The sequence below is a fragment of the Drosophila obscura genome, unplaced genomic scaffold, assembly GCF_018151105.1.
Source record: "Drosophila obscura isolate BZ-5 IFL unplaced genomic scaffold, ASM1815110v1 contig_84, whole genome shotgun sequence".
Classification (NCBI taxonomy): Eukaryota; Metazoa; Arthropoda; class Insecta; order Diptera; family Drosophilidae; genus Drosophila; species Drosophila obscura.
In genome coordinates this window covers 148,808-173,746 of record NW_024542877.1, presented here as the reverse complement: position 1 = coordinate 173,746, position 24,939 = coordinate 148,808, and the positions used below count along the sequence as shown (strand labels likewise).

The window sequence follows — 24,939 nt, the reverse complement described above, 5'->3', positions numbered from 1 at the left end:
TTCGGTTTCCGTTTCTGTTTCGGTTTTTCGCTGCTGGCAACATTCAAAATTCAAAGTGAAAATTTCACTAGCAATTGCCGCACACCACAGCCCACAGGCCGCGAGGCGCGAGGCGCACACCCACAAGAAGAAGCAAAAGGGGCAAGCAATAGGGGTCAGGGCACAGGGGGGGATGTGTGCCACACGGATGTGTGTGGAGCTGCGATTATGCGGACCAGTGTCGCATTTAATTTATGTAGAAGAGCAGCCTGCGCACAAATTGAATTCGAGTGAAACAAGAAAATACGAAAGGCAGTCGAGGAGTCGAGCAGGCGAAGAGTTGAGGGTGGGGTCGATGCCTCAGCTACCCTAGGGGCATGGAAATGGATAATATTTTGGGGGCAGGCATTTTCCGCTTCAGTTTATTTAGGCTGCTGAAATTTGTATGGTTTAATGCAAGAAGTTAATCAAAGATAAGTAAAGACAACTACAGATGGGTGCATATATGTACATGATCCATGAGCCAATCATTGCATGAGCTTAGATCTGTGAGGCCCAATCCACGCCCAAAGTTAGCACAAAACAGACAGGCAATAGCCACTTACACTCGTATACATATGTATGTATATGCTTGGTGTATAGATATTTGCAGCGGAGTAAAGGCTTGTAGCTTCACTTTAAAAAGTCACCCGTGCCCACCAAAAGAGGTTACGAATATTTACAATTATCTTTGACTAAGCCCCTAGGCATCATTTGAGAAGTAGGTAGGCCTACCCGTACGTAGGTCCCTCCATTTGTAAAGCCGTGACAAACATCTTAAGAGCAACATTATACCCTACCCTTGTGTGTGCCAAAAGTCAGCACGCTCCCAGCAATACGAATAATGTGAACAACTGCCACCTGTGTGTGTGTGTGTGTGTCCCATAAATACACACCACCAAGGCAGGCAGGCAGGCAGGCAGCCAGCCAGCCAGCCAGAAGGCAGCACACAGTGGGGCAAGGCACACCCACGAATTCGCTGCTTTGCTTTCGCTTTCACTTTCGTGACGCTTCGCTCCACTGTGCCACACTGTGCCACTGTGCCAGCGGCCATAACAAATTAGTAGCGGAAGCGGAAATGGCGGAAAACGTCAACGAAGAATGTTGCCAATGCTTTTTGTTGGTGTTGGTGTTGGTGCTGCTGCAGATGCTGTTCCTGCTGCTGCTGCCACTGAATGTCCCTTGTGTGTGTGTGTTTGTGTTTGTGTGTGTGTCGTGAATGGTTCTTTAAATGTGTATTTGTAGGTGTACGTTACATTTAAATGTATTAACAACTGTGCGTCACTGTTTCTGTTTCAAATTAGCAGCAATGCGCAGCAGCCAACACAATAACTCCTTGGGGACGGCACGCAGACGGAACGGGCAGCGAGGCAAAGGAATAGCTGCAGGAGGAGCAGAACAAAACCGTTTCGTACCCAATCTAATCCATCCATCCATCCATCAGCGAATGCAAAAAGCCAAACGCCAATACAACTAATCAACGTAATTGATAAGGCCACTCGGAGGGGAATACGAATACGTGTGCCATATCAAATGAATTAGGGAGAGCTTGCAGAGGAGCGTCCCCCCAGCCCCCCAACGACAGTCCAAGGGCAGCGAGGCAAAGAGATCCTAGGTCCTAGCTTCTAGGTTCTAGGTGCTTCTGCTGGAATGGTTGAACGAATGGCACCCGCGGTGCCGCATGCACGTCAGAGTCGCGTCAAGCTGAAATCCAATTGGCCAGCAGCACAGCAGCAGCAGCAGCCGACTGCAGCGGGCAATGGGAGACAACTCCGGCGAGTCAGTGCCAGAGTCAGAGTCAGCATCAGAGTCCGTGCCAGATGGATCAGCGAATCACCAGCAAAAACATCAACAACACTGCCAGCAACAGCAACAGAAACAGAAACAGCAATAGCAATATCAAGCACAATAGCAATAGACGAACCCCTCCATGGAGCAGCCTGCAGCAACTGTTCCGGCTCCGCCTCCGGCTTCGGCTGCTGCCACTGCTCGTGCTGGCCTGCAGCTGCTCCATGGCGCCGTCAGCCGAGGCCCTGCGCCTCGCCAATGGCGGCAGCAGCCTCAGCAAGGGTGCGGCCGCCAACAAGGAGCAGCTGAACATCGGACTCATCGCACCACACACGAACTTCGGGAAGCGGGAGTACCTGCGGAGCATCAACAATGCCGTCACGGGGCTGACCAAGACGCGCGGCGCCAAGTTGACCTTCCTAAAGGACTACTCCTTCGAGCAGAAGAACATCCACTTCGACATGATGTCCCTGACGCCCAGTCCGACAGGTGAGTCAATTGGGGGCATCCATGCCACGGGCTTAATCCTGAATCCTCGGGGGAAATGAGAAAATTTGTTTATTGGATGCCATGCGCCCCGTGGCTCGTGGCTCGTGGCCCGTGGCCCGTGGCTGACCCCCGCTGGTCACAACACCTGGGCGATACCTGGTCTTGTTTTATTTGCGTGCTGGGTTTTTAATGGCCGTTAATTTTGAGCTACTTAAGCGCTTAATATCGCACTTTGGCCACCTTTTGGCTGCTGCTGCTGTCCACGCAGCCTGCCACTTGCCACTGCCACTGCCACTTGCCACTGGCCACGCCACACAATGGAAAAGCGAATGAAATTGCGCAAAAAGAAGGGGAAAGGAAAGAAAGCAGCGACATAAATAAATGTCCAGGCCAGACTTCAATTAAAACTTGCCAGGGTTGCCGGGCTGCTGCTGCTGCTGCTGCTCACAACAGAGTTGTCAAGTGCCCCCAACACGCAGGCAGAACAAATTTAAATGAAAATGAAAATGCGAGGGAAATGACCGAATTATGGGGTGGGTTGGGTTGGGCTGGGGCATAAGTAAATGTCCAGGCCAGATACGAAACGCGTGACGCATTGCCTCAGAAAAGCAGAGTTGCCAGGGCCTGGCAGGAAGCCAGTACCCGGACGCGACCTCCACTCTGCAGAATTCATTTAATTTTATCGAATTTTCTGCTCTTAAAAGCCATTCGATTTCATGAAAGATCCAATTATCAGGGCTGGGTTCGGCAACTGCAACTAAAAACTTAAAAAAAAAGGATTGCCCATGCAGTGAAGTAAACCAAACTCCACTCCCAACTACTCTCTCTCTGGCTCTCTCTGGCTCTCTCCATTTTGATTGCATCAAATTCGAATTCCAAGTTCCGTTTTCCAAGTGCAAAATTGCATTTCAAAAGCCACGCCCCACTGCCTTTAAATTTGGAGTGTGTGATTCCTGCATTGGGCAACAAATTGCATTCTCCGCATGCAACTGCCACTCGGCATCGTTCTCCACGATCCGCCTTTGCTTCCGCCTCCGCCTCGCCCGCCCATACGCAATGTGCCACAAAAATATGCACAGCTATCCAGTGGCACGGGGCAGGGGCGGGGGCGGGCGGTGAAGTTTCCAAGAGGAAAGCCAGCGGTGTGTGGTTGGGGTTGAGGGGCACTGGAAAATGACTAGCAAGCGGCAGAGCGAAGACTGATTGCTCCCGGGTCAGTCATGTGCATGTTATGTTGCTCCTCGCTGCTCCTATCTGTGCTAGAGCGAGTGCCTGGCGACCCATGGAGTGGAGTGTGGAGTGGGAGTAGGAGTGGGAGTGGCAGGAGTGGCAGGAGCAGCAGCATATTGAAATTTTATGTTGCATTTCCACAATTATGTTGGATAAATTGATAAAGCAAACAACACACACACAGAGGCAGAGAGGCAGAGAGCGAGAGAGAGCGTTCGAGAGAGGGGGAAGCTGAAAAGGAGAGCAAACAAAAACCCAAACGAATTTTCAATGCTGTTTTAATGTTTATTATGGTAGGGGGGGGGAGTGCCAGGACCTTGTAGCATGTGTGTGTGTGTATCTGTGCCTGTAGCTGTGTAGCTCTGTGTGTTTGTGTACGCAAATTACAACACATAACAAACAAAGTCTGTGTCTGCTGATTGCCCCATCCACACTGCCACATACAGTCACTGCCACTGCCACTGCCACTGCCCCACTCTGCCCCAGCCATCAAAGTGTGTTAGTCTATTGGGAATTTATAATGGATTTCTATAGCACTCACACACACACAGACAGACAGACAGACAGGAAAGACAGTCCATGTTCGCTCGATTGTTATTTCTGACAAAAACGTCGAACAATAAGCGCGTGGAGTGGAGTGGAATGGAATGGCTGCCTTGATTTGTGCATGCTACCATGATTCGTATGTATGTCCCTGCCAGCCATATCATTCTATCACCCAACCGAAACCTACATCCACCCATCCCCCACATCCCTTCCATCCCCCACATCCCTTGGTCCTTAGGTGGAAAACTTTTGCCATACTTGAATGCTGCCGCTTGATTGCTTGCATCCTCTCTTCGGACGACGACGACGATGCTGACTCCCCCCCCCTAGGCAACCAACGATTCGAGGGCCTCCCTCCACCACACAACCGAACCGAATCGACTCGAACCAGTCCAATCATTCGCCTATTCACCCAATCGACCCGATCTGTATACTTACTGGCCAAAGTTTTGTGGCTCATGCTCTGCCCTCAAATTTTATAATAATCGTATGGAAATTGAATTCGATTCAATGCTCCATTCCATTCCATTCCGTGCCGTGCCGTGCCGTTGTCATTCCATTTGTTCGACGCATTCCTCATTGTCATCGAGAGCTCCACACGACAAGATGAGATCTCTGGCCAAGCGACGGGGCAAGAGGGAGGCGAAGCTGTGGTGGTGGTGCTTCCCCCCTTCTTTCGGAGACCTATTCTGGCCCCTGAAGTTGATGATTTTGTGTCAAAGTAATTTCATATGAAATTGTATTACTTTAACCTCCAGTCACAACAAACGATTACCTAAGATGAGAGCAGCAGTCTACAGAAGATAGAAGGAGGCAGTGGTCTTGTGTGTGTGTGTGTGTGGCAGCCCTTTCCCAGTGCTAGCCATAAACTTTGATGGCCTGATTATCGAGTTTGGCTCATTTGCGGCGATGGAAAACGGCCAACAACAACCAACAACGAACAGCAACAACGTGGAGAAGAAGGCCAAAAGTGTGGGGGGTGGGGGAGGGGGTTGGCAGATTACGGACAATTGCTTTACAGGGCCAACAGCCCCCCCAGGAGCGAACGAGTTGAAGATGGGTCCAACGGGATTTGCCCTGGCCTGATGGGATGAGTCCTAGTCCTAGTCCTAGTCCTAGTCCCAGTGCTAGTCCTTGTCCTGCCTGCTGCTGAGCGGCTGACAAGCTGTGAGGCTGCGAAGCTGTGGCTGGCTGAGCGCTCTGAGCTCTGAGCAGCAGGAAAGTTATAGAATTTGAGAAAAATTTATTTTATTTTAATTATTTTTATTGGTTTACGAATTTGGATTGAAGATTTTGTGGTTGATTTCGAGTTGCGTAGCCAATGAATTCAGCAAAAATCAAACGTTTGATTTTCACTGATTTACTGACCAACATCAGGTACCAAAAACGGAAATGCTTACACAAATTTCGAACCCGGCGGTACCAGGGACCATAAATAATGATTATTTTTTATTTTTTTCTCGAAAAAATCATTAATTATACTTAATAAAAATAATTATTATCAATAAGGATTATCCCATGTCTGGTTTCCCAGCCGGAAAATCCCCAACAAATACCTCAAATAATAGCCAGTGGCGCAACTAACGTAATTTCACCTTTGTTTGCTATTTGAATTGCCCACTGCATATAAACATTGTAACCGCTGATAACACTAGTCAACACGATTTTTCCTCAAGTAACAAAACGAACTTTTTCTTAAAGATTTGGGGCTTAGAAATAGTTTGATGATATTTTTTTTTTTCTATGGCAGAACTTTTTTTTGAAGAATTTTTGAAAACAAGTATTTTTTTTAAGCTTTTTTCAGAGGTAGCGCTTGTTTTTTTCACATAGCTCTAGTATCTTACGTCTGGTTGTAAAGAACTTTGCTATTTTGAAAAGGTAATTAAAACAGCTAGAAGTTAAGCCCAAATACTTTGTGATTTCAGCTCGTGTGAAATAAAGCATTAAAGAAATGCAAAAATGATGATTTTTGTGCGGTATTTTTTACGAAATTTTGACTTTAAAAACCCAGGAAAAGTCGAAAAAACTATATCTTTGTCCTCTATTTTTTTGTGTATAGGTGCGTTAATTTGGTGTCGTTTAAGGTATCGCTCATTAAAATGGAGAGACTTAGAGCTAAATTGTTACCAACCTAAAATATGAAAAAAATGAACAAAAAATACCTTTTGGAAGGTTGCGGGCCCAACTGCCATTGGAACAACCCTTGTTCGTTTGCTTTGTTCCCATGGGCAGTTGGGCTCGCAACCTTCCAAGGTATTTTTTGTTCATTTTTTTCATATTTTAGGTTTGGTTAACGAATTTTAGCTCCTTACCTTTTCAAAATAGCAAAGTTCTTTACAATCAGACGTAATAGAGCTATGTGAAAAAAACAAGCGCTACCCTCTGAAAAAAGCTTAAAAAAAAAATACCAGTTTTCAAAAATTCTTCAAAAAAAGTTCTGCCATAGAAAAAAACCATAATTCTTTAAAAAATTTTAAATCCCCATATCTATCAGAAAAAGTCGGTTTGGATCCTTGAGGAAAAAAAAGTTCGATTTTGTCGAGTAGTGTAATTACTCAATCTATTCGCCTATGCAACCGTTCTTTCGTCTCTTCGACTCTTGCCTTCTCCTTTACTTTACTACTCGCTATATCGCTCTTTCGTTCTATCGATCTCTATTCTTAGCATCGCGTAGGGCACGGGTAATTTGGTCCGTCTGCCCTAACATGCCTCGCCAAAGGCCATGATCTGGTCCACACTTGCATACCCTTGCAACCTCTCGATCTTTTCTGTCGTCGCATATATACATACGCATATATTCGGTCAATTGATGACACACGAACTGTGGTCTATATATGCATCTCGCTTCCAAGTTTCTTTCGCCATCGTTCTCATCATCTATCCCCCCTCTCCCTCCCTCCCACCGGCTCAGCAGCAGCCCGAGCTTCTATCGTTTATTTTCTCTCTCTCGCTTGCATTAGGGCACGGGCAATTCGGCCCGCCTGCCCTTTCTCAGTCTGGTATTGATCTTCATTCCAAACATCTTTATATCGGTCACTTTATCGTCTACCTTCCATTACCAATATATAATTGTTACATTACCGTTGAAACGCTAGACTTTTCTTAACAATTAAACGAGTTTCAACGGCTATTAAAAACGCTTAATAGCCAAACACCCAAAAACAAAAACAAAAATTATTATTGTGTGATTTTTAAATTATAGCTTATAATGATTACTGGAAGTCAGGGAATACATTTCTTTTTACAGATATATCATAATATTGAGTGTCCCATTTTTAAAGGTATTTAATGTTAAAACCTTTTTCGTTTTTGTTTTAAATCCACGTGGGCGTCTGATTTAATGTGACGGAATTGCTGGCTGGAAACTTAGAAAATATGTGTACCCGTTTTTGTTTATTATTTGATAGCTAAGAGAGAATTTTTGGTGCAACTTTTATCATTTATATTTAATATGGAAGATAATAATAGAGGAAAACTTTGGCTGATTTTAATTTAATTTAACTAATTAAATTAATTTTAATACAATTAAATTAAATGCCAATTGGTTAAATTAGCATAGTTTAAATAAATATAAAAAATAATGTTGAGACATATGTAGCTACATAGCATATTTATATGGAAATATGTTTTTAATGTTATTTTGTTTATATTTTTTTTTCTGTCTGTTTTTGCCGTTTTATCGTTTCACATACTATGTACCACCGGAATATATGCATAAAGTCCTGCAAGCCATGGGGCCCTTCTTCATGCTCCTTCACAGCTTAAACGCTGCAAAAGTTTCGCGAAATCGTAAAAATATTTTTATTCGAAAACTTTTTCGTGTATGAGCATGTAATCCATCTGTAAGTAATCCATCCGTAGTCCGTAATCTGTAGTCCGTAATCCGTAATCCCTAAACTGTGTGTTCGCCTATGTTGTGGATGTGGCGGAAGTAACACAAGAGCCGGGCCACTTGCATTGAGCTTCATTTAGTTTCATCCCGCTTCTGTCCACTTAATCTGTCCATCAGACTAATTTGCAATAATTGTAGAACATTCGGGTGAGCCAGAGCCAGCAGCCAGAGCCGCAGCCAGAGCCCGAATCACTGATGGGATAATTGCAGCGTTTTGTGCACTGAAATGGCTTGGCTCCAAGTTGCGCCCATTGTCTCGGGGCGCCCACTGTCCAAGTGGCTGTCGCAGTTCGCAGGTCGCTTCGTCCTTTATCCGTATCTGCTCACCCATGCCGGTCCCAAAGGGTCTTTTGTTCGTCTCAGCTTCGTCTCGAGTGCACTGAATGAATGCACTTCTGGCCAACAACTACTCCGGCCACGCCCCCTAATTGCTATGCACAAGCAGGGGCCTAAGTACGAGTATATTCTGATTGGATTGAACGGCGTTATGGATGCGATACTTTAATTGTTGCTGCCATTGTTGTGTCTCTGATACCCAGCCGATGTGACTGCAAATGAGCCTTAAAGTGTGTCCTGAAATTGAGCCTTAAAGTGTGTCAGCAGATTCGCCAGAGAATGCTGCAAACGAGGCAACGAGGCGTATGAGTAATATCATGGCAGCCGTTTTCGGCATGCCACTTAATGGCATTTTGTGCTCTCAATGAATGGGAGGGATGATTGAATGATCCAACTAAACCCTTGCGATCCCTATCATCGCTCCCCCTTTGCTGCTGGTGGCGAGGGATTGCTTTCACTTTGCCAAATGACATTTTAAGTTGGCGGAAACTCTGCCCCACCCCAGCCCCTGCCACTGCCCCGGAATCAAACGGAACCGAACGGAACATACTAGGGCATCATATATCACTCTTTTGTGCACGACAACTGTCCGGCAACTGTGGGGTCCGCAGTAAGTCATTTTTCTTGTCATTCTCGAGGGCGGAATTGCTCTCTCTCTCTCACTGTCTCTCTCGTTCGGCAATTGGATGTGTCGTGGCAGGAAGAGCAGAGAAGCAGAGGTGGAGTATGTACGCCCCTGCACCCAATGGCCGTTATTATTAGCCATTGAACCCGCGACTACCTTCCGGCAGGAGCCACGACTGCATCTGGCCATCGACATGGCCGTCAATGCTGTTAACCTTGTTTACACCTTGTCTACACGTTGCTGCCTCCTCCGCGCACCTCTGGCCTTTGCCTGCCTGGTCCATCGTGTCCATCGAGTAGCCAGAGGGCAAAAGGGGGGGCCGCCACCCATTAATAAGCTGTTGAAGCATGTTCCTGTCGCTAAGTGAAGGCGATTTCCACACCTGCCTGCCCGCCCCTCTGCTGTGCACTTCTAATGCCATTAAAATGCAGCCCATCCTCATCCTGGAGTGGAAGTGCTCGAGCGAATGAATATGGAAGTGGATGGCTGAGGGCAGGACTTCGATGAGTGTTCATCTCTACTCTAGTATCTGGCTGCTGGAGGGATCCTTGAATCGTTGAAGCGGCTGTGGGGCCATCGCATATCCCCAGGGGATTGACTTGTCAGGCTCCAACGGGGCCTGGCCTGACCCTATTTATTGGCAACGTGCAAATATTTCGGCCGCAGCTGGGATGGCCGTAAATTGATTCTAGGATCCATTCGCTGCTCCACAGAGGACTCCTCCCCGTCTTCTGCTCTCCTCCTCGTCTGCGAGGAGCCACCGCGACATACGTGTGCGGTGAGTGCCAATGGCAATCCATTCACATTGTGTCCTCTTCTGGCAAGCATTCTATGTACCCATCGCCAACCCCGGATCACCAAGCCCCAACAAGACCCAAACAAATGGTCAGCATTGTGGGGTGGCGGCGCCCCTGGAGCAGGGGGAAATGAAAACGAATGGCCGCAATGCCTCCGGCCAAGACGGTTGGGTAGCCGGGACCAAGCGAAGTCAAACAGGACAATGGGCGGGTGGTGCGGCTACGGGTACGGGTACGGGTACGGGTACGGGCACCCAGTCCAACTAATTGGCGCACCCAAAAGACTAAGGAGCCACGAGAAGCAGAAGCAGAAGGAGCGCCAGTCACTGGCAGGTCAACGCTGACCCTCGGGCCTAGTCTGCTTTGCTGCTGCTTTGCTGCTGCTTTGCTCCTCCTCCTCCTCGTTCTTCTTCTTCTTGCTGGACTCCTCTGAACTTGGACGCACACACAAAGACAAACTGGAACAGTTTGTGCCTCCAGGCACTGCGGTTGATCTACCGCACAGACGCACAGGATTGTCCCTCTCCTGGGGGCATCCGCTTATCCTCTGTGTGCGTGTGTGTGTGTGGGTGGGTGGGTGGGTTTTCGGTTTCGGGTTACGAGCCATGAACTGCGCTTAAGTCTGTTGACATCGCATACATGGGCCAGGACAGGCCTTGCGGTCACAATGCTGACAGCCAGCAGCAACGACAGCAGTGGGGGTGACTCTCTGTTCTCTGTTCTCTGGTCTGTCTGTGCTCTCTGTTCTCTGGTCTGCTGACTTTCAAGAAGCTGTACAGCATTGGACACGCTCAAATGCTAATGATGGTAGCCTCCTTCCAGCCTAAATCGAACTGAAACCACGACTAATGGCACCCCACTGGCCAAGTGGTTGTGGTTGCGGCTCTTCATCTGTGCTGTGTGGTGGTGGGCTGCTGCTATTGCTGCGGTATTGAGGTGCCAACACTGTTTTGGGGCCAGCTGCGGAGTTGCTGGCGCCTCAAGGCTCTCAGGTTATCTCCGGCTCGAGTCGCACGCCTTTCACTCTGGGCTGTAACCCGATAGAGTAAGCCGAGGCAGGGGCTGCCACTGGCACTACTTTTCCGCATCACTTTGCACCGAAAAGTTGTTGCCCCAGCCACGCCCCAGTCCCCAGTCTTGTCAGCCTTGTCAGGCAGCTGCACGGAGCAACTTTTGACGGAGCTGTGACGAGCGCGCGCGGGAGATACGCCCAGGACCTAGTAGCGGTCCACTGCTGCTCAAATGAATCACTTTTAATTCGATGCTAACAACAAACAGCGGAATTTTGACAACGCCCGTAAGGAAAGGAAAGGAAAGGAGAGCAGGCAACATCCCAGTCTCTTGCAAGGGGCAGGGGCAGCAAAAACGGCAAAGCCATAAGGATAGGAAGGCATCAAGCATCAAGCATCAGGCATCAGGCTATCTCCTATGTGGAGCGCTGGGGCAGAAGTATCTCGCGTAAGCCGTGACTCAGCATAGTTCAGCGTATTCCTAAGTGCATGCCACACACATGTCTGCCACACAGGGCTGTGTTCAGGCTGCCTGCCTGCCTGCCTGCCTGCCTCTGTGCCTGACTGTTAAATATTTCACGTGTAAAACTCATCTGACAAGAGCCATGAAGGGCGAAAAACCATCTGGCAACACTTTGATATTTGATAAGATGTTTTTTCAGAGGGGGGGATGGGTCTTCCCCCGCTGTCACCATTTCCTTATCCGTTTGCTGATGCTTCTCCGCTCATTTACACTCTCCCGCTGTCCATCTTTCTCCTCTTTCTATCACTCTTACTCTCCTCTCTCTCCCTGTCTCTGTTTCTCTTGTCATTGTCGTCATGCGGATTTTGGGTGCTCTATCTCTGCTTATGTATGTGTGTGTGCTAGTGTAAGGGTGTATGGGTGTATGGGTGTTTGGGTGTTTGGGTGGCTCTATGGCTGCCATATACTCGTGTGACGTCAAGTTATAAAATATGCGCCAAGTTCGCTGTCAACCAGCCAGCCACAAGTTTAGTTTTAGTTTTAGTTTTTGTTGCTGTTGCTGTTGCTTCTGCTGTTGCTGTTGCCCTTTTTTTTTTTATACATGGCATTTCTTTTTTATTGGCATGCCACGCCCATGTCAGCTCTGTGCAACTGTCTATGTGTGTGTTTGTGTGTGTGTGTCCTTTGCGTGGGTGAAGCTTAGGGCGCAGCGACACGCACACACAAAGCTCAGCTCAGCTCAGAGGCTGGAATTCATAATGCTTGAAAGGTAGAGAATTGTTGCGGTGCAGGCAAATTTCGCAGCATTCAAATTTCCAAAAAGTGAATATTTGATGGAATTTCGGACATTTTGTAGAGTTTTTGGCCAGAGGAATACGTGGCACAGCGGGCAGGACAAATCGTTAGGAGCATGGAAAAAAAAAAAATTAATTTGTAATTAAAATAGTGTTATTAAAATCAGAAATAAATTCCCTTTTCAATTTATATTTCAAATTTAAATAATTTAAAACTTAAAATAAGTTATTGCCAATTTTCATTATTAAAACTGATAATAATAATGATAATTTTATTATTAAAATCAGAAATAAATTCCCTTTTTTAATTTATTTTTCAAATTTAAATAATTTTAAAATTCAAAATGAGTTATTGCCAATTTTCATTATTTAAATTGATAATAATAATAATAAAATTTATTATTAAAATCAGAAATAAATTCTCCTTTTCAATTTATATTTCAAATTTAAATAGTTTAAAATTCAAAATGAGTTACCAATTTTCATTATTTAAATTGATAATACAAATTGAAGGTTTTACTGGTTGTATCCCAAAACTCATAAATTTCAGCTACAACTGATTGAGAATTATAAGCATTTATAATTTATAATTATAATAATATGTACATATATTATATAATAATAATAATGTATTATATTTATAATAATGTATTATATTATAATTATTATAATTTATAGTTATAATTTATCCTTAACTAGTTGTATGTCCTCTAGTTATCTACACATTATATACACATGTACTTTACTTATTCCATATGCACCAAAAGCTATCACTTTTCGATGGACATCTCTTGGTTCAAATAATATGAAGAAATTAATGCAGCTGTATTTGCTTTAATTTTTGGATTTTCTCCAATCTTCTCATAAACTTTTATTTGTGTTCTCTGGCCTATTAACTTATTAATTGAATGAATAAATTTCAATTGCAAATTTCCAAAGGGCTTAATGTCTTCTTCTGTGCCAGGAAGTGTGGCCAACTCTTTCATGTCTGCCCTGGAGGGTAGCCAACCGGAATTATCATTGCAAATATGTTTAATTGTGTGCACGAGATGTGAAACTCGCTCGAAGAGCTGAGAGCTGAGAGCTGGGAGCTGGCTTAGCACAAAAACTTTTGGCATCGATGGTTATGCGGGCATTGCTGCCGCTGCCAGTCCCAGTCCCAGTGCCAGTTCCAGCCTCACTCCCCATTCTCAGTCAGAGGCACGCACCGCGCCCTGTTACCATTGATCCGGTCCAGCAACCCGCATTACCGAACCGAATCGAATCCGAGCGTATTTTTGCATTATCGCATCGAACAGTAGGGCAGGGCAGGGCAGGCAGAGAGAGAGAGCTATCCGTATCCTAATTGTGCTTTATGCCACTTTGGGCAAACTCTGGCACCGCACGTCGTTCCACGTTCCACGCGTACGCGTATGTGACAAGATATGGCCAGATTTGTGGATGCAGTGGAGGGGCAGGAGGAGCAGGAGGAGCAGAAGAAGTCGTGTATGCATTAGATACACTTACGAGGGCACAAAGGAGCGCGCCCCTGAAAGATTTATGGAGAGGAAAAGCAGCACCAAAGGCAGTCAGGCAGTCGGGCAGTTGTAGAGAGAGGGATAGGGAAGAGAAGCGGTGTCTCCATTGCCTGTCGGCGCTATTTCCACTTGCCTGCGTCGAACGTAATGTAAAAAGTTTCACCAAGAATAAGAAGGCACACACAGAGCAGCAGAGCAGCAGAGCTGCAGAGGAGTGGCAGGGCCACACACACACACACACATGCACACGTGTGTGGCAGCCGCTCCATCTGCTGTGGATTCCCTTTTGCACTCCATCACTTGCATTGTTGGCAACTCGTGATAACTTGCGATAAAAACGAAGGCAATTGAATGATGCTTAAATGAAATTAATGGATGTTATAATAAGTTGACAGACTTGCCAGTGCACACAGCCGCCCACACACAGCCCATCCATGGCCTACAGCCCACAGCCCAGACTGCCTGCCAACGCCTCTGATGCTGTCAGGGACGAGACGTCAAGCGAGGACGAATGCGAACAGACTCAAAGCCAAAGCCAAGTCACAGCTGACAGCTGTCAGCTGACTCTTGCCAGCTCTTGGCTGGGCGCGCTGCTGCCACAACAATAATAACCCCCGTGCCGCATGCCGCGTGCCCCACTGTCCCCAACACTGATGTTGCGTCTGGCGGTTGGGGCGTGCTCCTGCGGCAGTGAAATTGAGGCAGCGTTGTGTCAAAATTCAATTTGCACATTACAAAAAGGAAGCCTGCGCTCTCTGGCTGTTGCTGTTGCTCTGCGCTGCTACCCCCCCTGCTGCCCCGCTGCCCTGCTCCACTGCTCTGCGCTGCTAGGGAACATCTCCTTTGTGGCAGCGCAATTTTCGACTTCTTGGGACCACCACTTCCGGAGTGGAGCAGTCCTTGGCATGAATGGATGGTGGAGTGTTGCAGGAGTGTGTGTGTGGGGGGGAACGGTGGCAATTGTCTCCCCGCCGCCCCTTACGTTGCGTTGCGTTGCGTTGCGTTACGCTATGGGCGTGACGTTATGGGCGAACGTTATGTGGGGCGTGGTCTGGACGTGAATCTGAATCTGAATCTGAAGCAGGAACGTGATTCCAGCATAGCACAGAGCAGAGCAGAGCACAGGGGCAGCCCAATTCCTTCTGCCCCAATAAGTAGGCTACAAAAACACACACACACAGAAAGGACGCAGTCAGACAGAGACGAGGGTGCTGCTGCTCCACTTGGGTAATGCAATTACAAAGTGTTTAATGCACGCAATTAAAATCTTAATGGATGGACAAACGGGCGGGGCGCACTCAGCATTCAAAAATGATCGCATCAAAGTGTGCAAATTAAATTTTCGAAATTCTCTGGCATCCGGCGGCCCAAGACATAATTCTGTTAAGTGAATTTTATATTGTCGATTAAATTGCGAACAAAGGTTCACTCAGGGTGGGGATGGGGTTGCCCCCATTCCAGATATTCCATCCATCCATCCATCCATCCATCCATCCATCATACCCGACTGCGGTTAGATATGCGCGGCCATGGATATGGTCCATGGGCCTATCCATCTAGTCATCCCATCCTCCTATGCCATCCCAACTGTGTGTATCTTTCCATCTACACAGCTCATCTCTCGTATGAACGTATCCATGGACACAGATATCCATCTGCGCTGTCCTTTCTCCTGTCCGTATCCCCCGGTTCGGTGTGGCAATGGTAATTGAATGCATGGCTGCTGGCCACGGCCAGGGTCCACTGCCAGCGGATGGCGGGGTAGAAAATTAGCAGATGCCCCTCCTACACCTCCTCCCAGCCCCTGGCGACTCACTCTCCGCCATCCATCTATGGAATCTGGAATGCAGAGAGCAGAAGTAAAGTGATGAAAAAGTTAATTAAACTTTTTGATGAGATTTCACATTCTGCCAAAGCATTGACAGACGACTGACAGTTCCCCCCCACCCAGCAGCAGCAGCACGGGGCATGGGCCGGGCGGGAGCTAGTAGAAGGTTAGATGATGTCATCGAAGCTGCCCCCCCCCCCCCCCTAAGGTTCTCAAGAACTTGGCCAAATGTCTTGTCGATAATTTTGTCGCTTTGCTGTCATCTTCGAGTGTCTCCTGCCCAAAGGCGAAAAACTTCTAAACGGAGCAAAAACTTTACGAAATTGTGTCTGGTCATGGCTAAACAATGAAATCGATCACCCACACTCACAGCCCACCCCCTGTTACTGGGCGGGCTCTGGCAATCTTTTCCATTGAGATTGCATGCGAATTAACTGCCACGCGAGGAGGATGCGAGGCACGCGGGCTGTCGTGTGTGTAAGGTGTGGCATCTGCCCAGAGGGAAAACTCTCAAAAAATGCCAAGCGAAACGAGGCCGCTGACGCTGACGCTGACAACCTGGGGTTTCACATGCCACCGCAACAACACCTTTAAGTAGGTCAATTAGCGAGCTGGTAGGCCTCTCCTCTACTCTCTCCTCCCTCACGCTTTTTGAGGCTGCGGCCTTTCGGTTTGCACACGCTGAAAAGAATCCACCAACCAATATCAGTCAACAAGCTGCGGCTTTTCTGCTTCCCACAGACCTCTCAGATCCCCCCCCACCAAACGACATTTGGTAACCCAATAAAACGCTCTGCCTGCTGCCCCCTGTGCCCTGAGCCCTGTGGCTAGTAGGTGGCTAATCTGCAATTAATTGCCACACATCTGTACACAAGACACGCACGAACTCCGATTGAGATTGGAATTGGAACGAGGGGCGGCAGACGCCACACCGAAGTGTGATAGAATGCCCAGCAAGTGGAGGGGGGGATTTTGTGGGCTAGGCATGCAAATGGAGCGACCGATGGCTAAACCACAATTTTTTCTTTTCTTTACTCTGCTCTCCCCTGTTGTAACAGCTATTCTGAGCACTCTGTGCAAGGAGTTCCTGCGGGTGAATGTCTCCGCCATTCTGTACATGATGAACAACGAACAGTTCGGGCACAGCACCGCCTCGGCCCAGTACTTTCTGCAGCTGGCTGGCTACCTGGGCATACCGGTGATCTCATGGAATGCGGACAATTCGGGACTGGAGCGTCGGGCGTCGCAGTCGACGCTGCAGCTGCAGCTGGCGCCGAGCATCGAGCACCAGAGCGCTGCCATGCTGAGCATCCTGGAGCGCTACAAGTGGCATCAGTTCTCGGTGGTCACCTCGCAGATAGCCGGCCACGATGACTTTGTGCAGGCGGTGCGCGAGCGTGTCGCCGAGATGCAGGAGCACTTCAAGTTCACCATCCTCAACTCGATTGTGGTCACACGGACCAGCGATCTCATGGAGCTGGTGAATAGCGAGGCGCGCGTAATGCTGCTCTATGCCACACAGACGGAGGCGATCACCATTCTGCGTGCCGCCGAGGAGATGAAGCTCACCGGCGAGAATTACGTGTGGGTTGTCAGCCAGTCGGTGATCGAAAAGAAGGATGCCCATTCGCAGTTTCCGGTGGGCATGCTCGGCGTTCACTTCGACACCTCCAGCGGGGCGCTCATGAACGAGATATCAAATGCCATCAAGATCTATAGCTATGGGGTCGAGGCATATCTCACGGATCCGGCCAATAAGGATCGCCGCCTCACCACCCAGTCGCTGTCCTGTGAGGACGAGGGACGCGGCCGCTGGGATAATGGCGAAATGTAAGTTCAGCCACAGTATTTCATAGAAATTTTAGCTTAAGAGCTCGAATCTTATTTTTAATTTTTTCATTTAATATTTTAATATTTAATTACAATCGTTCGATTGATTTTTTGCATGCAACTAGCTTGGCCCAGGGGCCGTAAGCAATATACTTATAACATAATAATTGGGCATCTTCTTTGCTGATAATAATTTAAAATGGTAGAAAACTTTAACTTTGAGTCGCTATATATGCAGGTATAAATTATTCCATCAGCACGAATCAAAAATTCTCGCATAACTAAGGGCCATAGGCATAGGCCAGTAATGCGTGGCCCCGTGGGGGCCGTTCGGGATAACCTAACCCAACCTAATCAAAGATTCTGTGAAATTGTTTTACAATTTTCCTGTCAACCTGTTACTTTGTGTGGCTATCCACGCTGCAGGGGCTGGGTAAAAACGATGAAGGTGCCAACAGTCAACAAATCGCGGTTTTTATTTCTAAAAAAAAAAAAGATTTTGGTAGTATATCGATTTCCAATCTACTTTGATTGATCACTGGAAGTGATCTAATCATTTTGGCCTACAACCCCCAGACTGTCGCTCAGTGTTCTTAAATAAGCCAAAGTTAAAGTTTTTCAAACGTTTTAAATGTTACTTAAATTTTGAAATTAAAAAAAAAAAGGTCTCTTACGTTATGGTTCCCTTTTGGAACTTTACTTATTGAATGGCATCGATTGCCAACAAAATAAGCTACCAATCAATAAAATTGTACAACGAAGGAAAATGCTGCGAATTTTTAAGTAAATCAACCTGAGCAATGTTATATGGCACACAGCAATGCTTGTTCACATAAGTATATATACAAAACACATTTAGGTATGTGATTTAAATTGTGTTAACGGTCCCTGAGTTGAACAGCTCCGCTAGGAATGTGTACCCCTTCGAATTAATGCCCAAGCCTCAGAGTTTGTGCGTGATAAAAGGAGTTGGTTGGGGGTGGCTAACTAATTCCATGGGTTAAATTGAATGCAATATATTTTGTAGCTTCTTCAAGTACTTGCGAAACGTCTCCATTGAGGGGGATCTGAATAAGCCGAATATTGAGTTCACGGCTGACGGGGACTTGAAGTCGGCCGAGCTGAAGATCATGAATCTGCGGCCGAGTGCCAACAATAAGAATCTCGTTTGGGAGGAGGTAAGTGGCGCTTTCTACGCATGCTTTCTCTTACACCTTGTCACCTTGTTCTGACTCACTCTCCCTGCTCTGCTCCGCCACCATGTCAACTCCACTCCACTCCGATATCCCCCCACCCAAAAATACGTCTACCTGACTGCCTGACTACCCCGATCAATTCGATCTTCGATCACCTATTTTGCACCGCTTTGTACACATGCTCCTCGACTCGTATTGGAACACACACAACAGATTGGTGTGTGGAAATCGTGGGAGACACAAAAGCTGGACATACGCGATATAGCGTGGCCAGGTAACTCGCACGCACCGCCCCAGGGGGTGCCGGAGAAGTTCCATTTAAAGATAACATTCCTCGAAGAGGCACCCTATATCAATCTGTCGCCCGCGGATCCAGTGAGTGGCAAGTGCCTGATGGACCGCGGTGTGCTCTGCCGTGTGGCGGCCGACCATGAGATGGCCGCCGATATCGACGTGGGCCAGGCACACCGCAACGAGTCCTTTTACCAATGCTGCAGCGGCTTCTGCATCGATCTGCTTGAGAAATTTGCGGAAGAGCTCGGCTTCACCTACGAGCTGGTGCGGGTCGAAGATGGTAAATGGGGTACACTTGAGAATGGTAAATGGAACGGTCTGATCGCCGATCTAGTCAATCGCAAAACGGACATGGTTCTCACCTCCCTCATGATCAACACGGAGCGCGAGGCGGTCGTTGATTTCAGTGAGCCGTTCATGGAGACGGGCATTGCCATTGTGGTGGCCAAGCGGACGGGCATTATATCGCCCACGGCCTTCCTGGAGCCCTTCGATACGGCCTCCTGGATGCTGGTAAGTCAATCAGATCTCTCTATCTCTCTCTCTCTCTCAGTCACAGTCCGGTAAGTTGCTTCTCTCTTTCTCTCCCTCTCTCTCTTTCCCTTTTCCTCCTCCTCCTCTCTCCTGTGTGTGTGTGTGTTCAGGTGGGTATCGTGGCCATCCAGGCAGCCACCTTCATGATCTTCCTGTTCGAATGGCTGTCGCCGAGCGGCTACGACATGAAGCTCTATCTGCAGAACACCAACGTAACCCCCTACCGCTTCTCCCTGTTCCGCACATACTGGCTCGTGTGGGCCGTACTCTTCCAAGCGGCCGTCCACGTGGACTCGCCGCGCGGTTTCACCTCACGCTTCATGACCAATGTCTGGGCGCTGTTCGCCGTCGTCTTTCTTGCCATATACACTGCCAACCTTGCAGCCTTCATGATAACCAGGTAAGCAACCATCGATTGAAACGTCTCCCAGACGCTTCTTTGTTACTGATTTGTCTGATTTGGCTATGCAGGGAAGAGTTTCACGAGTTTAGCGGCCTCAATGACAGCCGCCTGGTGCATCCGACCTCGCACAAGCCCTCGTTCAAGTTCGGCACGATCCCCTACAGCCACACGGACTCGACCATCCATAAGTACTTTGCCAACATGCATCTCTACATGAAGAAGTGAGTCGAATTGTGGATGCCAGTCAGATGTCAACTCCATTCTCCTATTCTCCCTTCCACACTTAGCTACAACAAAACGAGCGTGGCCGATGGCGTGGCTGCTGTGCTCAATGGCAATCTGGACTCGTTCATCTATGATGGCACAGTGCTTGACTATCTGGTGGCCCAGGATGAGGACTGCCGCCTAATGACCGTTGGCAGCTGGTATGCCATGACGGGTAAGCAACCGGGCCCCTGACCCTTTTGTGTGTGTCCCATTTTGACCCATATCCAATCCATATCCGCACACTCATATCCTCAGGGTATGGCCTGGCCTTTAGCCGCAACTCCAAGTACGTGCAGATGTTCAACAAGCGACTGCTCGAGTTTCGCGCCAACGGGGATCTGGAGCGGCTGAGGCGCTACTGGATGACGGGCACGTGTCGGCCGGGCAAGCAGGAGCACAAGTCATCGGATCCACTGGCCCTGGAGCAGTTCTTGTCCGCATTCCTGCTGCTGATGGCCGGCATTCTGCTGGCCGCTTTGCTGCTGCTGCTCGAGCATGTCTACTTCAAGTACATACGCACACGGCTGGCCAAGAAGGATGGCGGCCACTGCTGTGCCCTCATTTCGCTGTCCATGGGCAAGTCGCTGACATTTCGGGGCGCCGTCTTCGAGGCCACCGAGATCCTCAAGAAGCATCGCTGCAACGATCCCATCTGCGACACGCACCTGTGGAAGGTCAAGCACGAGCTGGACATGTCACGGCTGCGGGTGCGCCAGCTGGAGAAGGTTATGGACAAGCACGGCATCAAGGCGCCGCAGCTGAGGTGCGTCTAGCCGCTAGCCCCAGGCCCCCAGCATCGATCTCATACTCTTTTTCTATACCCCAACAGGCTTGCTTCCTCCTCGGATCTGCTGAACCATCATCATCTGAAGGAGCGACCGCCGTTGCTGGGCAACCTGAGTCTGGCCGCCAGCGCCCAAGATCTATACAGGTGGTAAGTTTTCTATGTGCATGAACCCCTTTACTAGCAGGGCGGCAGGGACCTCTAGGCTCTGCCCCGCAAAACTCCCAAATCCCCCATCCTGCACGCACCATCTGCACCATCCATCCTCCTCCTCCTCCTCCTCCTCCTGGCTGTCGTAATTAAATTAAGCAATTGCTTAAGATAACATTCCCGTCCCGTCCCGTCCTGTCCTGTCCGGTTTGGTCCGGTCTGGTCCGGTGTGGTCCGGTGTTTTTGTTCTTTCTGTGCTGACACTGGGAGGCCAGGACTCGTAACTGGCCACGCTAATGATGTCGGCCAGCTGCTACTTACACCCCCCCCGCATCCCCATTCGCATCCACACCCTGGGGGCTGCTTTGCTCTGGTTGCTGCTTCTAATATAAATATATGGAAATGACTTTATTAAATTACTTTATCTCGGTTCCTGATTCGATGTCGACCAACAGGCGTACACACACACACACACACACACACACACACACACACACAGACAGAGTAAGGAAAATCTCTGCTCCAGTGTTAGTGTCTGTGTCTCTGCCTCTGTCTGTGTGCCTGTGTGCCTGGTTATAGTCTTTAGTTATAACACAATTTCCGACAGTTCCTGTTGTCATTCATTTGGTTCGTTCGTTCTCTCTGTCTTCATTTCCATACACATATAAATGTATGTGTATGTGTGTGTTTGTGTGTGTTTATGTGTGTGGGTCCCTCCATTTGCATATCATTCACAATGGGGTTGGATGTGCGGCCAGGGTTTTATAGTAGGTGCGGTAATCGGATGTGGAAACGTTTTACGACCCTTCATAGTGCCCAACGTTGCCGCCACTCCACTCCACTGCACAGCACAGCACTCTGCCCCACGCGCCACCACCAATTAACAGATCAGTGAAGGCTTGTGCCTGGGTAGCCAGCATTTGCATCAACATTTCCATTTCCATCTCCATCACGAATGAGCAGCTCATCAGTGGCCACTGGCCACTGCCCCCAGCCTCCCAGCCTCGCACACGTCTATGTATATGTATGTATATGTTGTACCCCCTAACCCCAACGTTCAGTCAGTCTGTCACTGTGTCAGTCATTCAGTCAATCATTTACTCGTCCATTCATGGCCAAAAACCCAGCCAGAAAGCTCAAAGCACGAGCTGGAGTACGAGCAGGAGCAGTCGTGAATGGGCTGCATGCACCACCTTTCTCCTGCCCCGCACCGCACCGCTTCGACCCAATTCCGGTGACATCTACAGCCGGAGTGCGAATATTACTTTTTGCTCCCCTAGCCCCCCTCTATGCTCTGGCTCATCCCAGGCAGTTCCTTTGAATGGAATTAGAGTGTTTATGGGGCCGCAGCACAAGGCAGCCACAGGCATCAGGCACCGGGCATCGGGCATCGGGCATCGGGCACCGAGCATCGGGCAGCAGCTTTATCCTCGACCACACATTGTGATTATTTAGTTACTGCCTGGCCCCGGCAGGAGCTAGTGCCCGAGAGGATGCGAGTATCTATGGCATTTGCCTGGCAACAGCAGATAACACACAAGGCAATTATCCTTTTCGTTTTCGGTTACTCCAATGTCCCCTACCGACAGCCATTAAACAAGGTGGATCTAACTTAATTATAAGCAGCAGCACCACCCACCACCCACTGCCCACTGTAGGGCTACAGGCTACAGGCTACTGCAGAATTAGAAAACTTTAAAGCCGGCAGCCGGTAGGAATGCAAAAACTGTTTCTTGGCTTGAGACAAACTCGATTTGGTTCGGTAAAATGCCAAAAGGAAAGTCGAAACAAAGCGTGGGATTTAAATAAATAATCGTATGAGTTTTAGGCAGAGTTTTTTGCACAGTTTTTACTTTTCTTTTACTGAACATTTCTTTAAACAGCCGCACAGCAGAATTAAACAATCCCATGCCACAATTATATAGCCACATAATTCGTAATCCAATTAGTGACAGAAATTAGATAGGAATTAAATGGGAGCAACAGCTTTGAAGCTCTGCTCAAAGCGGATTATGTGCCAGCTTTATTCAAGGCTAAGGATTTTCTATACGTAACTCTGTTAGTCGGTTAGTCGGATAGTCGGCGCGGGGCCAAGCGAGTACCAAGATCATATGGCACTGTCTGGCAGAGAGACGTCATTTCTCTTCTGACTCCGCCTTTCTGACTCGGATTCGTGTCAGTCATGTGGTACATGTGGTACATGCATGTTTAGGATTCACACGAACGCACGGACCCGCACCAGCACCCGCACCCGCACCAGCTCGACATTTGCATTAATTACAGGCATGTAAACAGTCCGAGGGCTTTGCTAGCCAAGTGTCCAAGTGTCTTTGTGTTCGTGTTTGTCCGTGTCTGGTTAAGATGCGAATGCAAGGGGAAGTGCGAGTGCGAGTGGACAGAGTGTGGAGGGTACATGCGCTGTGGTTGCATCCCCCCCTGTGCACATGCCCCAGCCCCCCCCACAACCCACTGTTGTGTGTGGCGTGCCAAAAGATTTATCCACCGCTGCGAATGGAATGGAAAGTTATTTATGTCGGCTTTTGTTGTTGGCCAAACAAAAGCATCGATGCCGGGAGCCTGTGACTGCGACTGTGACTGTGCCTGCGACTCTGTGCCTGTGCCTGTCGGCATCCCATTCCAGATGCGTCCAATTCGCACAGAAGAAACTCATCCCCAGCACTGCTCCTCCACCTCTGGCTGTGGCACCTTTCTCCTTTGCTGTATCCCCCATGCATGCGCATCATTATGGCTTGCTGCTGAAATAAAATCTGTTTTCAGCTCAGGTGCCCCGCGTTGACTTTTGGCTCTTGACTTTTCGCTTTTATGTTGTCCGGGGGGGAGGGGCGGGGGCCAGCAACTTTCCACCGAATTGGCGCAAATTAAGTTTGCGCGGAAAAAGCGAGAGCGCGAGGAAATTCGCCTCAAATTGTAAAACAAAATACGCGTACGGGCACCAAGTTTCCCATTCATCTCGTCTCATCTCATCACGGGGGAAAACATGGAAAACACTTCAAAAAGTTCAACCCCAAAAAAAGTTATGTGGCCTTGGGGGCCGGGGGTGCCAAATGGATGATTATCAGGCAACATGTGTTCCATTTTTATTTTTATTTATTTTTTGCATGGATATAGATTGAAAGAGTTTGGCAGCTTTTTGGATGGGGGTCTGATCGTGTCACACGCCCATTTCTAGCGCGTTGTTGGAGGGTTCGGTTTCCATTATATTCCCCTACCATTCCTCCCGTCAGCTCTTTTGGTGATTCGCTTTTCGCACTTTTTGGTGCTAATTTATTTACATGCGAACCCTTGAGTGCTCCGCCCCAGCGTTGGCCTCTGATTGATTGATGATGCTTAGGTCCCGGGCACACAGCCAAATCCACATATTCCCGTTATCCCCTGGACCCCCCCCCCCATTCCCATTCCAGTTTCAGTTCAGCTCTTCCGAAATAATGATCTGACTATACATACATGTGTGCAATGTGTGTACATTGGTTCATACAACCACAAACAAAGCTCTCCCGCTCCCTACTGACTGAGAGAGAGAGGGAGGGAGAAACGTCTGCCTTGACACACATTTGCCCCATTGTTTGTCGAACTGTGACTGGAACTGGGGTGTGTGGGGGCAGGATAAAAACTGCCATAACAATGACAGTCTGATTACTATTTGTCACATTTTTTCTTCCTTTTTTTTTGTTCTTGTATTGTTGGGCAGGCTAATTAGCATGTCCTGCCTGGCCCGGAACGCATTTCCCCCCCAACCACCCACGAACCCTTTTAAGAGCACCATTTTAGCTATATAACATGCATGCTTCGTATTATCGTAACCATTATGCACACATTATCCATTAGCAAAAAAAAACCCCGCACTCTAGCTCCCCAAATTCCCAACTAACTTTCTCTATGGATTCCTAAGGTCGTACAAGACGGAAATCGCCGAAATGGAGACGGTGCTCTGAAGCGTTCCAGCCAGCGGAGAAGCAGCGACAGATCGCAGATGGAACTGAAACGGGAAACTGGGCACTGGATCTGTGTGTTCCAGGATGCAGCGTTTTCCAATGCAATTCCAATAAGCAAGCACGCACACAAACAAAACACACCACACACACACAGCCACGAAACTTTTTTTACAGTTACTCGGAGAACAGTCGCAC

General features: G+C 48.2%; 1 protein-coding gene across 2 annotated transcripts; it reads left to right on the top strand.

Annotated features, from left to right (window-relative positions):
• The first annotated feature begins 1,999 nt into the window (after positions 1-1,999).
• Positions 2,000-24,887, top strand: LOC111074657 (glutamate receptor ionotropic, NMDA 2B). Of its 2 annotated transcripts, none has more exons than XM_041595817.1 (10): positions 2,000-2,295; positions 16,392-17,163; positions 18,191-18,341; positions 18,573-19,166; positions 19,298-19,587; positions 19,659-19,811; positions 19,878-20,029; positions 20,113-20,620; positions 20,687-20,788; positions 24,702-24,887. In XM_041595817.1, the coding sequence occupies exons 1-10, from the start codon at positions 2,031-2,033 to the stop codon at positions 24,742-24,744; spliced, it is 3,030 nt and encodes a 1,009-aa protein (XP_041451751.1). In that variant the 5' UTR covers positions 2,000-2,030; the 3' UTR covers positions 24,745-24,887. The 2 variants fall into 2 exon arrangements, with proteins under 2 accessions (XP_041451751.1, XP_041451750.1); XM_041595816.1 differs by having other exon boundaries at positions 20,687-20,791.
• The last annotated feature ends 52 nt before the right edge of the window (positions 24,888-24,939 follow it).